Source organism: Leucopleurus acutus (genome assembly GCF_964270905.1).
Source record: "Leucopleurus acutus genome assembly, chromosome: 5".
In the NCBI taxonomy this organism is placed as follows: domain Eukaryota; kingdom Metazoa; phylum Chordata; class Mammalia; order Artiodactyla; family Delphinidae; genus Leucopleurus; species Leucopleurus acutus.
The window spans coordinates 58,929,612-58,947,218 of NC_139147.1; the positions used below are offsets into that span (position 1 = coordinate 58,929,612).

Sequence of the window (17,607 nt, forward strand, 5' to 3'; positions counted from 1 at the left end):
ATCCTCCCAGACCGGGGCACGAACCCGTGTCTCCTGCATCAGCAGGCGGACTCTCAACCACTGCACCACCAGGGAAGCCCCTTGCCTATTTTTTAAATTGGGTCGTTTTTCTTTTATTATAAAATTGTAGAAATTTTGAAAAATATATTCTGGATAAAAGTGCATTCTCATACAGATTACCAACAGGCACATGAACAGAAGTTCAATATCACTAATTATTAGAGAAATGCAAATCAAAACTACAATGAGGTATCACCTCACACCAGTCAGAAGGGCCATCATTAAAAAGTCTACAAATAACAAATACTGGAGAGGGTGTGGAGAAAAAGGAGCCCAGCTACACTGTTGGTGGGAATGTAAATTGATACAGCCACTATGGAGAACAGTATGGAGGTTCCTTAAAAAACTGAAAATAGAGTTACCATATGATCCTACTCCTGGGCATATATCTGGAGAAAACTCTAATGTGAAAAGATACATGTGCAGCAATCTTCACTGCAGCACTATTTACAATACATGGAAGCAATCTAAATGTTCATCCACAGATGAATGGATAAAGAAGTTATATATATATATACAATGGAATATTACTCAGCCATGAGAAAGAGTGAAATAATGCTATTTGCGGCAACTTGGATGGGCCTAGAGATTATCATACTAAGTGAAGTAAATCAGACAGAGAAAGACAAATATCATAGGATACACTTACGTATGGAATCTAAAAAATGATACAAATAAACTTATTTACAAAACAGAAATAGACTCACAGACAGGAAGCAAACCCCTGGTTACCAATGGGTTTAGCAGTGGTGGGGGGAGATAAATTAGGAGTTTGGGATTAACATATGCACACTACTATATATAAAATAGGTAAGTAACAGGACCTGCTGTATAGCATGTGGAACTATATTCAATATCTTGTAATAAACTATAATGGAAAAGAATCTGGAAAAGAGTATCATTTTTCTGTATACCTGAAACTAACACAACATTATGAATTAGCTATATTTCACTAGAAAAATACAGAAAAATGTACATTATCAGATATATGTGTTATGGATATTTCTTCTCAGTTTGTGACTTACATTATCCATTTATGTAAAGCTATCTTTTGGTAAGCAAACATTTTTAATGTTGAGAACTCCAATTACTATTGTTTTTTTGATCTGAAAACCCTTTGTCTATTCCAAGGTTGCAAAGGTATTCTCTTATGTTTTCTTCTGAAGTTTTAGGGCTTTTGATTTTATATTTATGTTTATGATGCATCTCTAAGCACTTTTACATATGGTGTGAGGTAAAAGTGAAGGTTTTACTTTCTTTGGCAACTTATTTACCTTATAACTGGGAGTCTGTACTTTTAGGTTGCCTTCATCCATTTCCTCCATCTCCTCTCACCACCTCAGGCCATCACCAATATGTTCTCTGTTTCTATGAGCTCAGTTTTTTTAGATTCCACAAATAGTTTCTTGAATGTTAAACTAATATTTCTGGACATATTTTTTGGATAGTCTATTTGATCATAATGTCATACTTTTTATATATTTAAAATTAATTGGCTACATATTTTCTAAGAATTTTTGCATCATGTTTACTTAATGGTTTTGTTTGTTTGTAATTATCTTTGTTGGGGTTTAGTATCAGAGTGGGCTGGCCACATAAAATAAGAAAGTGTTCCATCATTTTCTATTTTATGAGAGAGTTTATGTAGAATTGTTATCATTTATTCCTTAAATGTTTGGTAGAATTTTCTAGTCAAGCCATCTGGGCTTCTAGTTTGTGAGACAGTTTTAATTTATATACCCATTTCTTTAGCAGATATAGGGCTATTCAGATTTTCTATTTTCTTTTGTGTCACTTTGGGTAAGTTGTGTTTTTGAGGAGTTTAACCATTTTCATCTAAGGTATTGAATTATTCTGACAAAAAGTTATGCATAATTTCTATTTATTACTATTTTAATAACTGTATAACTTGTAGGCATGTTTTCTTTTTAATTATGGATATCAGTAATTTGTTCCCTATCTCTTTCTGTCTGTCTCTGTCTCCCTCTCTTGCTCTTTTTTTTAAAGTTTATCATTTTATTTATTTTATTTTTTTAACATCTTCATTAGAGTAAAATTGCTTCACTGTGTTGTGTTAGCTTCTGCTGTATAACAAAGTGAATCAGCTATACGTATACACATATCCACATATCCCCTCCCTCTTGCATCTTATCCCATGTGTCCAGGTGGTTAAAAAGCACCGAGCTGATCTCCCTGTGCTATGCAGCTGCTTTCCACTAGCTATCTATTTTACATTTGGTAGTGTCTATATGTCCGTGCCACTCTCTCACTTCGTCCCAGCTTACACTTCCACCTCCCTGTGTCCTCAAGTCCATTCTCTATGTCTGCGTCTTTATTCCTGTCCTGCACCTAGGTTCTTCAGAACCATTTTTTTTATTCCATATATATACATTAGAATACAGTATTTGTTTTTCTCTTTCTGACTTACTTCACTCTGTATGACAGACTCTAGGTCTATTCACCTCACTCCAAATAACTCAATTTAGTTTCTTTTTATGGCTGAGTAATATTCCATTGTATATATGTGCCACATCTTCTTTATCCATTCATCTATCAATGGACACTTAGGTTGCTTCCATATCCTGGCTATTGTAAATAGAGCTGCAAAGAACATTGTGGTACATGACTCTTTTTGAATTATGGTTTTCTCAGGGTATATGTCCAGTAGTGAGATTGCTGGGTCATATGGTAGTTCTATTTTTAGTTTTTACAGGAACTTCCATACTGTTCTCCATAGTGGCTGTACCAATTTACATTCCCACCAACAGTGCAAGAGGGTTCCCTTTTCTCCGCAGCCTCTCCAACATTTATTGTTTGTAGCTATTTTGATGATGGCCATTCTGACTGGTGTGAGATGATATCTCATTGTAGTTTTGATTTACATTTCTCCAATGATTAATGATGTTGTGCATCCTTTCATGTGTTTGTTGGCAATCTGTATATCTTCTTTGGAGAAATGTCTATTTAAGTCTTCTGCCCATTTTTGGATTGGGTTTTTCTTTTTTTTTTGATATTGAGCTGCATGAGCTCCTTGTATATTTTGGAGATTAATCCTTTGTCAGTTGCTTCATTTGCAAATATTTTCTCCCATTCTGAGGGTTGTCTTTTGGTCTTGTTTATGGTTTCCTTTGCTGTGCAAAAGCTTTTGTGTTTAATTAGGTCCCATTTGTTTATTTTTGTTTTTATTTCCATTTCTCTAGGAGGTGGGTCAAAAAGGATCTTGCTGTGATTTATGTCATAGAGTGTTCTTCCTATGTTTTCCTCTAAGAGTTTTATAGTGTCTGGCCTTACATTTAGGTCTTTAATCCATTTTGAGTTTATTTTTGTGTATGGTGTTAGGGAATGTTCTCATTTCATTCTTTTACATGTAGCTGTCCAGTTTTCCCAGCAGCACTTATTGAAGAGACTGTCTTTTCTTCATTGTATATTCTTGCCTCCTTTATCAAAAATAAGGTGACCATATGTGTGTGGGTTTATCTCTGGGCTTTCTATCCTGTTCCATTGATCTATAATTCTGTCTTTGTGCCAGTATTATACTGTCTTGATTACTGTAGCTTTGTAGTATAGTCTGAAGTTAGGGAGCCTGATACCTCCAGCTTCATTTTTCTTTCTCAAGATTGCTTTGGCTATTTGGGTTCTTTTGTGTTTCCATACAAGTTGTTAAATTTTTTGTTCTAGTTCTGTGAAAAATGTCATTGAGAGTTTGATAAGGATTGCATTGAATCTGTAGATTGCTTTGGGTAGTATTATCATTTTCACAATGTTGATTCTTTCAATCCAGAAACATGGACTATCTCACCATTTGTTTGTATCATCTTTAATTACTTTCAACAGTGTCTTATTGTTTCCTGCATACAGGTCTTTTGTCTCCTTAGGTAGGTTTATTCCTAGGTATTTTGTTCTTTTTGTTACAATGGTAAATGGGAGTGTTTCCTTAATTTATCTTTCAGATTTTTCATCATTAGTATATAGGAATGCCAGAGATTTCTGTGCATTAATTTTGTATCCTGCTACTTTACCAAATTCATTGATTAGCTCTAGCAGTTTTCTGGTAGCATATTTGGGATTCTCTATGTATAGTATCATGTCATCTGTAAACAGTGACAGCTTTACTTCCTCTTTTCTGATTTAGATTCCTTTTATTTCTTTTTCATCTCTGATAGCTGTGGCAAAAACTTCCAAAACTATGTTGAATAATAGTGGTGAGAGTGGACAACCTTGTCTTTTTCCTGATCTTACTGGAAATGGTTTCAACTTTTCACCATTGAAGACAATGTTGGCTGTGGGTTTGTCATATATGGCCTTTATTATGTTGAGGAAAGTTCCCTCTATGCCTACCTTCTGCAGGGTTTTTATCATAAATGGGTGTTGAATTTTGTCAAAAGCTTTCTCTGCATCTATTGAGATGATCATATGGTTTTTCTCCTTCAATTTGTTAATATGGTGTATCACATTGATTGATTTGCGTATATTGAAGAATCCTTGCATTCCTGGAATAAACCCCACTTGATCGTGGTGTAGGATCCTTTTAATGTGCTGTTGGATTCTGTTTGCTAGTATTTTGTTGAGGATTTTTGCATCTATGTTCATCAGTGATATCGGCCTGTAGTTTTCTTTCTTTGTGACATCTTTGTCTGGTTTTGGTATCAGGGTGATTGTGGCCTCGTAGAATGAGTTTGGGAGTGTTCCTCTCTCTGCTCTATTTTGGAAGAGTTTGAGAAGGATAGGTGTTAGCTCTTCTCTAAATGTTTGATAGAATTCACCTGTGAAGCCATCTGGTCCTGGGCTTTTGTTTGTTGGAAGATTTTTAATCACAATCTTAATTTCAGTGCTTATGATTGGTCTGTTTATATTTTCTATCTCTTCCTGCTTCAGTCTCAGAAGGTTGTGGTTTTCTAAGAATTTGTCCATTTCTTCCAGGTTGTCCATTTTACTGGCATATAGTTGGTTGTAGTAAACTCTCATGATCTTTTGTATTTTTGCAGTCTCAGTTGTTACTTCTCCTTCCTCATTTCTAATTCTATTGATTTGAGTCTTCTCCCTTTTTTTCTTGATGAGTCTGACTAATGGTTTATCTGTTTTCTTTATCTTCTCAAAGAACCAGCTTTTAGTTTTATTGATCTTTGCTCTTGTTTCCTTCATTTCTTTTTCATTTATTTCTGATCGGATCTTTTTGATTTCTCTCCTTCTGCTAACTGGGGTTTTTGTTTTTCTTTCTCTAACTGCCTTAGGTGTAAGGTTAGGTTGTTTATTTGAGATGTTTCTTGTTTCTTGAGGTAGGATTGTATTTTGTCATAAATTTCCTTCTTAGAACTGCTCTTGCTGCATCCCACAGGTTTTGGGTCGTTGTGTTTTCATTGTCAATTGTTTCTAGGTATTTTTGATTTCTTCAGTGATCTCTTGGTTATATAGTAGCGTATTGTCTAGCCTCCATGTGTTTGTAGTTTATACAGATTTTTTCCTGTAATTGATATCTAGTCTCATAATGCTGTGGTCGGAAAAGATACTTGATATGATATCAATTTTCTTAAATTCACCAAGGCTTGATTTGTTACCCAAGATATGATCTATCCTGGAAAATATTCCATGAGCACTTGAGAAGAAAGTATATTCTGTTGTTTTTAGATGGTATGTTTTGGATGGTAAGTCCATCTTACTTATTGTATCATTTAAAGCTTGCATTTCCTTATTTATTTTCATTTTGGATGATCTATCCATTGGTGAAAGTGGGGTGTTATAATCCCCTACTATGATTGTGTTACTGTCAATTTCCCCTTTTATGGCTGTTAGCAATTGCCTTATGTACTGAGGTGCTCCTATATTGGGTGCATAAATAATTACAGTTGTTATATCTTCTTCTTGGATTGAACCCTTGATCATTATATAGTGTCCTTCTTTGTCTCTTGTAATAGTCTTTATTTTAAAGTCTATTTTGTCTTATACAAGAATTGCTACTCCAACTTTCTTCTGATTTCCATTTGTGTGGAATATCTTTTTCCATCCCCTCACTTTCAGACTATATGTGTCTCTAGGTCTGAAGTGGGTCTTTTGTAAACAGCATATATATGGGTCTTGTTTTTGTATCCATTCAGCCAGTCTATGTCTTTTGGTTATAGCATTTATCCATTTACATTTAAGGTAATTATCGATGTGTATGTTGCTATTACAATTTTCTTAATTGCTTTGGGTTTGTTATTGCAGGTTTTTCCCTTCTCTGTGTTTCCTACCTAGAGAAGGTCCTTTATTATTTGTTGTAAAGCTGGTTTGGTGGTGCTGAATTCTCTTAGCTTTTGCTTGTCTGTAAAGGTTTTAATTTCTCTGTTAAATCTGAATGAGCTCCTCACTGAGTAGAGTAATCTTGGTTGTAAGTTTTTCCCTTTCATCACTTTAAATATGTCCTGCCAGTCCCTACAGGCTTGCAGAATTTCTGCTGAAAGATCAGCTGTTAACCTTATGGGGATTCCCTTGTATGTTAATCCTTGCTTTTCTCTTGCTGCTTTTAATATTTTTTCTTTGTATTTAATTTTTGATAGTTTGATTAGTATGTGTCTTGGCATGTTTCTCCTGGTTTTATCCTGTATGGAACTCTGCATTTCCTGGAGTTGGTTGACTATTTCCTTTCCCATATTAGGGAAGTTTTCAACTATAATCTTTTCAAATATTTTCTCAGTCTCTTTATTTTTCTCTTCTTCTGGGACCCTTATAATTCGAATGTTGGTGCATTTAATGTTGTCCCAGAAGTCTCTGAGACTGTCCTCAATCCTTTTCATTGTTTTTTCTTTCTTCTGCTGTGCAGTAATTATTTCCACTATTTTATCTTCCAGGTCACTTATCTGTTCTTCTGCCTCAGTTATTCTGTTATTGATTCCTTCTAGAGAATGTTTAATTTCATTTATTGTGTTGTTCATCATTGTTCATTTGCTCTTTAATTCTTCTAGGTCCTTTTTAAACATTTCTTGTATTTTCTCCATTCTATTTACAATATTTTGGATCATCTTTACTATCATTACTTTGAATTCTTTTTCAGGTAGACTGCTTATTTCCTCTTCATTTGTTTGGTCTGGTGGGTTTTTACCTTGCTCCTTCATCTGCTGTGTATTTCTCTGTCTTCTCATTTTGCTTAACTTACTGTGTTTGGTGTCTCCTTTTTGCAGGCTGCGGGTTAGTAGTTCCCATTGATTTTGGTGTCTGCCCCAGTGGGTAAGGTTGATTCAGTGGGTTGTGTGTAGGCTTCCTGGTGGAGGGGAGTAGTGCCTGTGTTCTGGTGGATGAGGCTGGATGTTGTCTTCCTGGTGCGCAGGACTGTGTCTGGTGGTGTGTTTTGGGGTGTCTGTGGACTTATGATTTTAAGCAGCCTGTCTGCTAATGGGTAGGGTTGTGTTCCTGTCTTGTAAGCTGTTTGGCATGGGGTGTCCAGCACTGGAGCTGGCTGGTCGTTGAGTTGAGCTGAGTCTTAGCATTGAGACAGATATCTCTGGGAGAGGTCTCGCCGATTGATATTATGAGGAGTTGAGAGTTCTCTGGTGGACCAATGTCCTGAACTTGGCTCTCCCACCTCAGAGGCTCAGGGCTGACACCCAGCTGGAGAACCAAGACCCTGTCAGCCACACGGCTCTAGTCCTACCCTTAGCACTCTGTGACATAATCAGGAGAAATCTCTGAGTTCCTGGGTTCTCGCTGGACTGGACCCCCAGCCCCTGTTGTGGGTGTCCCTGATGGTGTTCAAAGAAGAAAATGGTTCCTGATGGAGGAGGCTGAATGGAGGAGGCAGCTTCTCCAGGCTGCTGTCAGATGGGCTGGTTCAGAAACAGAGCGTAGTGCTCTGAAGCTGCCCTTAAGGCAAATGTTTAAGGGACAGGCACAGTTTGTCTTCTGGCATGAATTTTTGATACCTCCAAGCTCCCAGCAATAACTGCTTGACTTGAGGATAGTGGAAAGTTTTGTTGAGTTGCTGTAGCCTTGACCTTGACAGACTTAGCATTGGGAGCTCTATGTGTCCGGGCCAGAAGTGCCCATGCTACCCCAGGCCCTTTGGGTCCCTTCCTTTGCGTATGTAATTTTTTTTTTTAAGTAACTGCCAAATTCTTTTCCAGAGTGACTGTACTATTTGATATTCCTACTAGTAATGTATGAGTGGTCCAGGTTCTTTGCATCCTCACCAACATTTAGTTTCATCACCATATTTCATTTTAGCCCTTCTAATAGATATCTTTTTTGTGGTCTCAATTTGCATGTCCCCAGTGGCTAATCATGTTGACCATCTTTTTATGCTTATTTATCATGTGTATATCCTGTTCTGTGGAATGTCTCTTCCTGTATTCTGCCCATTGGACTGTTAAAAGTTTTTAATTTTGATGAAGTATAATTTCTTCTTTTTTTTTTCTTTTATGGATTATGCTTTTGGTGTCCTTGCCTTATGCTAGGTCCCAAAGATTTTATTCCAAGTTAAAAAAGAGTTTTCTAGTTTTACATTTTGTATTTAATTCTGTGACCCACTATAATTAATTTTTGTAAAAGATGTGAGACTTAGAGTCAATGTTCTTTTTTTTTGCCTAAGAATGACCCATTCTTCAGCACCATTTGTAAGACATCCTCTATTGAATTGCTTTTGCACCTTTATCAAAAAATAGTTGGGGGGCTTCCCTGGTGGCACAGTGGTTGAGAGTCCGCCTGCCAATGCAGGGGACGTGGGTTCGTGCTCCGGTCCAGGAGGATCCCACGTGCCGTGGAGCAGCTGGGCCCATGAGCCATGGCCGCTGAGCCTGCGTGTCCAGAGCCTGTGCTCCGCAACGGGAGAGGTCACAACAGTGAGAGGCCCATGTACCGCAAAAAAAAAAAAAAAAAAAAAATAGTTGGGGATGTTTGTGTGGATCTATTTCTGGGTTCTCTGTTCTGTTCCACGTGTCTCTCTCTCTCTCTGACAATACTATCTAATCTCCATGACTATAACTGTAATAATGCCTTAAAATTGGGTATAGTGATTTTTCCCATTTTTTCTTCTCTTTCAAACTTGTTTTCGTTATTTTAGTTCCTTTGCTTTTTTTTTTTTTTTTTTTTTTTTGCGGTACGCGGGCCTCTCACTGTTGTGGCCTCTCCCGTTGCGGAGCACAGGCTCTGGACACGCAGGCTCGGCAGCCATGGCTCACGGACCCAGCTGCTCCGCCTTATGTGGGATCTTCCTGGAGGGGCACGAACCCGTGTCCCCTGCATCGGCAGGCGGACTCTCAACCACTGCACCACCAGGGAAGCCCTTCCTTTGCTTTTTATTTCTTGAATGATTGTATGTGGAATTGTATGTTTAATTTTCATTTCCTTGTATCAATTGGTAGTATATAGAAATACTTGATTTTTTATACTTCTCTTGTATCCTGAGACCATGCTGAACTCACTTATTAGTTCTAGTAGAGCTTTTTTTTATCTTCTTTTTGAAGACCCTTGGAATTTTCTATATAGATAATATTATCTGCAAATAAGGATAGTTTATTTCTCCCTTTTCAATATTCATGTGTTTTTTTTCGTTAATTTTATTTTATTTTTTTGTCTTATGAAGCAAGCTAGAACTTCCATCATGATGTTTAATAAAAAGAGTAAGAGTAGACATTCTTGGATTTTTCCCAATTATAGGGTGAAAATGTCTTTCACTATTAATTATAATGCCACCTGTAAATTTTTTTGTAGCTGTTCTTTATCAACATTAGGAAATTCCCTTCTATTTCTATTTTTTGAGAGATTTTGTCATAAATGGGTATTAATTTTTGTTAAGTGCTTTTTCTGTATCAGTTGATACGATTCTATAAATGTCAATTAGATCCTGTTGGTTGATGGTGTTGCTTAGTTTTTCCATATCCTTGCTGATTTTTTTACTAGTTCTACACTTTGTTGAACAAATTATAAAAAGGAGTGTTAAAGTCTCCAAATATAGTTTGTCTATTTTTCCTCTTAGTTCTCAGTTTTGGCTTCACATATTTTTATGTACTTGTTTGGAACATATTCAGTTCAGTCATTGAACTTGTGAGTAGTAGAGAGAGGATTAAGTTAAAATTTTAAGCTTTCATTGTAGTGCCTCTTTGTGAGTATTAATAAATTAGCTGTAAGATTCAGCTAAATTAAATTAAGTAAGGAGTGCTACTTTCTTCTCAACTAGTTAACTACTACTAAGACATCTCTCAAATGATTTTATCTACCAAAGTTTTATTTGAAAGCAAGTCTACATGGCAACATCATCATCATCATCATCATAGCTCAGATTTATTGTACATTTACTATATGCTAAACAATGTGTTAAGCATTTTAGGTATATTTTCAATTTATCATAATAACCCTTTGAGACAGTGGAGATAGTGATATAGCCAGATAGACCTGGCTCATACAAGTTTGTGAGAGCTGATCATTACATTTTCAGGAAGTTTATGAGCAGATTGATATTCCTGTTGGTGCCAGTGATTACACAACAGAAACTGGCAAACACTACAACTTAGGGTCTCCCCCTCTCTGAGAAAGTTACTTGTTAAATATTTATTAGCAAACGATTGGTATTATTACTAAATCTGTTTTGGAGTGAGGAAACTGACACCTTGGGTGAGGTGGTGGGAATTAAATAACTTGTGGATGGTCACACAGTAAATAGCAACCAACTAAAAATTTCGGAACCCATATCCATGTGCAACGTTCACCATTATACTGGTCAGGATGTATGATGATGCCGCTGATTTTTATTCAGGCAGGTGGAGATAGGTTAAAAAGAAGGAGGAGGTCATGTAATATTAGATACTTTGGTTTAGAAAGCAGTGTTTGAATATTTAGTTTTTTAATGTTTGGATTATACATAATAATGGCCTTTGTACTGTTCCCTTTACTCTTGGAATTTATGTAAAAAGAAAAGCCACGATGGAAGTATTAGATGTGTTGTGATGTCTGCATAGAAAATTTCTTAAAGAGCTCCTTGAAATTATCTTATTTTGAGATGAGGTAGAGGGAGAGTCATACCCATTATGTTCTGTTAGGCAGAGTTTGGGGGTTCTATCTTAGAGATAACTTCCGCTAATAAACAAAATGTTTCGGTTCCTAGCATTACTAAATGTGGCCTCATAAAGTTACAGAAGGCAATAGAGCCAATTATAAGTAGGTTTCTGCTTTTCTTGAGTAGGTGTTAGAAGTAAATAAAAATAGAAACATTTATTAAGTGCATACTCTGTATCAGGTAATATTTTAAATGACTTATAAATTTTAATTCTCTTAACTTGTACAATAAACCTATCTTTTAGGAGTGTGATGAAGGGATTTAGGAATGCTTAAGCTAGAATGGAGAAGAGGAAAGTTGCCAGTTGTTTTTCCCCTCCCCAGTTTTACCATCATAGCTAAATCACTCCCACATTCCAAGTGGGGTTGAGCGATCTCACTACAAAAGCATATTTTAGTACACAGAAACAGTTTTCATAAAATATTCTAATAAAAAACCACATCTTTCTTTACTTGAGATTTCTCCCTCTCAGATCCAAGAGAATATTCAGAGTAGGCAAGCAGAAGAGCCATGTTTATATTAGGAATCCCTTTCATTTCACTCCAGACCATAATGAATGCCCAGCGCCAGCTGAAACCATGACCAAGTCGAGACAAAAGAGGGCTCAATAATAGAAAGACCAGAAGTCTAAAAGACAAAACAGATTTTAAAAAGTTATTTTTGTCATAGAAATTTCTTTCCATCCCATTCTATGCTATTCCAATCTATTCCCTGTGGAACTGCCAACTCTCAGACCAATGAACCATCTTTCACACTCTGTTGGCATGGCACAAGAGGAAGGCAGAAGGGCATTCCATACCAAGAGAATGGTATTATTCTTTTTCTTTCTTTCTCTTAGGAAAGTAGTGGAGTAATTCCACATCACCTTTGAGTGGTGCTTCTCCAGGTGGAAAAAAAAGTGTTAGAGACATTTTGTAGATATACTCTATTCTAGATCTCAAAAACAAATAAAAGCAAATCTAATAAATACGAGAGAAAATAATGTCCTCTCTTTCTTTTTCTGTGTAGATTTTAATCTTACTGAATCTGCCCAGTATCAGTTAATTCATTTCTATTTCTTCTTTTAATAACAGATCATTCTTATATTTTACACTAACTGTATCTGACAATTTGGGGCTAATTTCCATTTACTTGGCACTGGCTGACTTGATGTTGGGTCCCAACTAATCTTCCTAGATGGAAGTAGAATGTTAACAATTTTGGTGATGGAGATTAAAGAATTGTTATGGTGGTTTTCCTCTTCTATGTTATCTCCTTTTCAGTTACATAAGCAGATTGTTTTCTGCCTTTAAACACTGGAAAGGGGGCTACAAAAATTATTTAGGTAAAAAAAGACATTTACAAGGAGAACTTCCATATGATTTTTATTTATTTATTAGACATGTGATCATTTAATTTATTTTTAATTTTTTTGAATCAAAGCTAGAAAAATGTAACCTTAAAGTAACTAAACATAACATCACATAACATAACGTAACATGGCAGAATGCCAGAATCGTCAGAACACCAAACAGAGCAGATATCAAATAATAGTGAATAATAATTTAGGAGGAAAGAAAGGTTATCTTTCTTTTTTAAAAAATTTTATTGGAGTAGAGTTGATTTACAATGCTGTATTAGTTTCAGGTGTATAGCAAAATGAATCAGTTATACATATGCATACATCCACTCTTTTTTAGATTCTTTTCCTATATAAGCCATTACAGAGCATTGAGTAGAGTTCCTTGTGCTGTACAGTAGGTCCTTATTAGTTATCTATTTTATTCATAGTAGCATGTATATATCAATCCCAGTCTTCCAATTTGTCCCTCCCTGATTTTTGAAAAGCAATTTCCAACTATACTTTATTAAGAGTAAGTTATTTGTTATATAATATATATATTATATTAATATATAATATTAAGCGAACAAAGCAAGATAACATTTTTATTTATGATAGGTGTTTAACTTCATGAAACCTCATAGAATAAAAAACAATAAAAAACACTGGAGGAAATATACGAAATGTTAATAGTGGTTGCTTCTAGGTAGTAAGATTATGAGAAGTTTTTTTCTTTTTTCTAATTTTCAAAAATTTTACAACATGTTTGCATTGCTTTGAAATGTAGTTAAAAATTGAATAAAACACTGAGTGCTAACTTGCTGATGATTCCTTGGAAAGTTTGAGTGAATTTTTCATTCTAAGGTATGAAACATCTCTGTCATTTAAAGAATGTCTTCAGGCTTAGTCAATGTCTTATAAATAGAAATATTCAAATGACTTTCTTACCTGAAAACAACAAGTGTTAAGCAGATATTTAATGAATAATATATATCAGAAAATGATATATATAAATATGTATGTGCAGGAATTAGAAGTCCAATGAAAGTGAACACCATAAGAAAAGCAACAAATGATAGACAACTCCAGAATCTGCATTTTTAGAAAAAAAATTTAAATATAATTAATTAATCTAACATGTTCAATGCAAGACTTACCTATGTAAGGCATTGTGCTAGGCATTATAAAGAAAATAAAGATGAATAAGGCATTCACCAACACTCAAGGGGCTTATAATTTAACTGGGGAGTAAGGAGCACTAAGGCAAGTAAACAAATACTTCTAAAGCAATTTTAACCAGCTTACACTGAATGTAAATTAGTGTCGTTCTATTTGGGTTGACTTTGAAAGATATGTTAGGTTGTAGCTATACTATTTGACAGAACTCATTCAGGCACTATGGTTCAAGTAGCTGGAAAATACTGATTGTGAAGTCCTTGTATCATTAGGAAGATCTAAAATTGTTTATTTTAAAAGGAAATACTGAACTACTAGTCTGATTTACATAGTGATAGAATTAAGCCTTTGCCCAAAATCTAGCTAGCACTTAGAATATGTGAATGAATCTTTTATTCACATGAATGTCCTTTGTAGATTCTCCTTTTGTGATTTCTGAGTCTGTACTTATTCAAGTACTCCAGAGCCCAGGAAAACTCTGCATCATTCCCAAAGCTCATGTTCTCATCAGCTGCAGGCAAAGCAGTTTGAAAAAGTACACTCAGACACGAGTATTTGTCATTTTTGGGTGTTGGGACCATAGCTATTTAAAACTTCATGTTATCTTTCTGTATATTTCATGTCTTTAAGGTTGACATTACATGTGTAGCAAAATAAATGGAAAAGATTAAAAGGGCACATGAACACCATTTTATGAGAGGAAAAAGAGCTTGGTTTTACCCATATGCTGCCAGACTCTGTCCCTGAAACACAAATACCTAGGAATTACCAGAGAAAATTTCAACATGAAACGCTGTGGGAAAATGTCTCCAAATATCAAAAATCTCAGTCTTGTTGAGATTAGCACAAAATGTAATCAAATCAAGTAAGTGACATATATTGAAGAGTTATCAAGACTCTTTCATATATGGTAGAAATTAACGGGAGAAATCTTATGAGGAGGAAACCAGATTCTGTAAGGAATCAATGCCCACCAAATTCAGAGTGGATATGAGCTGAATAACCAAGCTCCAAATCCATCTAATAGACGTGCACATGTACGTGTGTGTGTTCAATCAGTCAGGCACACAGAAAAAAGCTTCTGAATTTTCTTTTAAAGTCTGTTTCCTTTATTTGGTGATCATGAGTTATCCTAACAAATCTAGACCTTTTACGGGAGCAAAGGGTCACAACCCTTTCTGTATATAAGTATCATCTTGGAAGAGTTTTTTAAAATCAGATATCCCATGCTCTCACCCTCATAGATTTTGATACTATAGATCTAGGCATCTGTGTCATTTTTATATCTCAATGTTGCACAGCCCTTAGCCTAGAGGAATGATAAGACCTTATGGCCTGGACATTTTAGGGACATCAATTTGCCAAGAATAAAAGATTATACAGGTTGGCACTTCCCTGGTGGCACAGTGGTTAAGAATCCACCTGCCAATACAGAGGACATGGGTTCGATCCCTGGTCCGGGAAGATCCCACATGCTGCAGAGCAACTAAGCCCGAGCGCCACAACTGAGCCTGCACTCTAGAGTCTGTGAGCCACAACTACTGAGCCCGTGTGCCACAACTACTGAAGCCTACGTGCCTAGAACCTGTGCTCAGCAACAAGAGAAGCCACTGCAATGAGAAGCCCTCACATCGCAATGAAGAGTATCTCCCACTCGCGGCAACTAGAGAAAGCCCGCACATGGCAGCGAAGACCCAATGCAACCAAAAATAAACAAAATTAAAATAAAATTTAAAAAATAAAAATAAACCAAGTAGTACTATATGACTTAAGAAGAATTATATGGGTTGACAAGGAAGTATCTCTTATTTGGGGAATTTCTTTCTAACAAGGTGATGTATGAATAGAAGCATGAAATAGAAGCATGAAATTGGCAGCTACTTATGCCAATATGTAAAGGAAGCACATTTCAAGAGCAGAAGCACAAGAACACAAGCCCAAACAGGAAGCCTGTTTGGTATATTTGAGGAATAACAAGTGTGGCTAGAGCAGGGTGGGTGAGGGTGAGGGTGGTAGAAATGAATCACAGAAGTAACAGGGGGACAAATACATCATTTGTTTGCCAGTGAAACAACTTTGACTTGTAGCCAAATGAGAAGTTATTAGATGGTTTTAAAGAAAAGAAATGATCTGGGTAAGGAGGAAATGAGGTGGGTGAGGGTCAGAAAACATCATAGGTTCAATGCGTTATATTCTCAGTGTGACAACAGAATTGTTAGAATTGGGGTCCTAGGGGGTTAAGCTGAAAAGATGGGAGATGGTGCACCTCCTCTCTTAGAGAGTAGCATGGACCTGCTGTAGACTCTTATAGGATTTACCATTATTATCTTAGATTTCTACAGTCTCAGAGAGTAGGAGCTGCCACATATTATATTTTAGATAGTAAGATTCTTGAAATTGAGATTATGAAGTTATTATTTTTATGAGCATAAAGTGGGTGGCTGAAGCGGAGTGATAGATGTGCTCACAGGAGGAGAGGAAGTCTTGGAATTGAAAGGTGAGGGAATAGTAGGATCAACTGTGTGAATATTGATTGATGCCACTAAGGATGGTGATAGCATGATGTTGGAGAGTCGCAGTGAGACAGCGGCCAAGATCTTCACAAAATGGAGAGTGTGACTCAGAGTTCTAGAGATAACTACAACCAAGAGGGTGGCCGATGGTATAATCTGATGGCATGAGCTTCAAAACTGGGCTCCTCTGGGGAAGAATAAGAAAAATAATATAGAAATGACTGAGGTACAGAAAAATCACCCACCTCAACCCTAGTCTTATAGCACCAGGGATGCAGGTGAGAAAGACACTATAACCTTTAAGGAACACGAGGGAAATAATGTCTTCAGGGGAGATCCAGCTTTCAGTTACAGCAAGAATGAAGGGAGCCTTCAGAATCACTTCCCATAGATATAAATACATGCATAACATTTTAAATTCTTCTTACAATGGTGGCCCAATTAATGCTGCCTAGCTGCTAGTACAACTGGCTTCCTTTGTAATTGACAGGAAATTTTAGTGACGTGCTCTCAAATCCTATAAAATCCTATACTTTTCAGCTTCTGACTTCTGAACTTACTTCATCTTCCATAATGATCTCCCAAAAGCCAAAAAATCATTGATTATGTTCAGGGCCTCTGTTAACACATATTAATATGTTGCCATTGTGTGATTTAGGCCAAGTTCCCATCCCATGTATTGGAACATTACAGAAAGTACCCCTTCTTCAAGACTGACACAGATTCCACTCACCCCCTCAGCTGGGTGCCCTTGAGCAAGGCACAATTTGTACTCTTCTATTTTCTTTTTTAACACTGCCAATTGTGTTTAAATGCCCCAGCTTAATCTTTTAATTGGCTTTGCATGGCCTCTCTTCACTGTCCTTAAAATATTGGTCTTCCATTCTAGTGGCAGTGCCAAACTGACCCATATTGGAGCCTGAGGCAAAAGGAATTGTTAGTAATACTGATCTTTTAAAATTTTGTATTTTCACCATGGATTTTTTGTATTAATTTCAATTTTAAAATATTACATTAAAATATTTGCTTTGATTACTGAGTGTTTTGGCACCCTCTTAAATTTTGTGCCTGAGATGAAGGCCTCAGTTGCCTTACCTTAATCCTAGCCTCTGTCTAGGGGATTAGACTGAACATTACTGAGTAATATGGTCAGACTTAAGGGAATTAGTGGTGAAATAGAGTCAACATGAACTCAAAGTGAGGTTACAAATTTTGCTTAAAGATGGAGGTTTAGAGGACATAGGCAACAGAGTTTTTAGAACGGGTTTTTAGTTAGCTAGTTTTCAAGTCAGTGTCTTATTTTGACCATGTAGACGTAGATGTAGTTACTATTACAATATTATAACTTCTAATGTACGAAACAAAGTGAAAATATGCTAGCCACTCACTCAAGAAGAAGTGCTTCAACTCCTGGTTTAAAACTTGTAGAATTTAAAAAAAGTCCCATAACGACGATGGTAAATATTCCAGACATTCCAACTAGCTTACCTATGTTTTTAAAGAAACAAATATAAAAT

The 17,607-nt window shown here is 36.1% G+C and overlaps 1 protein-coding gene across 1 annotated transcript in view; it reads right to left on the reverse strand.

Annotated features, from left to right (window-relative positions):
• SLC9C1 (solute carrier family 9 member C1) overlaps nucleotides 1-17,607 on the reverse strand; it is a gene marked incomplete at its 3' end in the record, with an annotated part of 110,783 nt that overhangs the window by 66,831 nt on the left and 26,345 nt on the right. The window contains exons 7-9 of the mRNA XM_082839250.1: nucleotides 17,479-17,578; nucleotides 13,350-13,493; nucleotides 11,533-11,707 (exon numbers count right to left, since the gene is read on the reverse strand). Of these exons, the coding sequence (XP_082695376.1) occupies nucleotides 11,533-11,707; nucleotides 13,350-13,493; nucleotides 17,479-17,578 (419 nt within the window). The remainder of the gene's footprint in view (nucleotides 1-11,532; nucleotides 11,708-13,349; nucleotides 13,494-17,478; nucleotides 17,579-17,607) is intronic.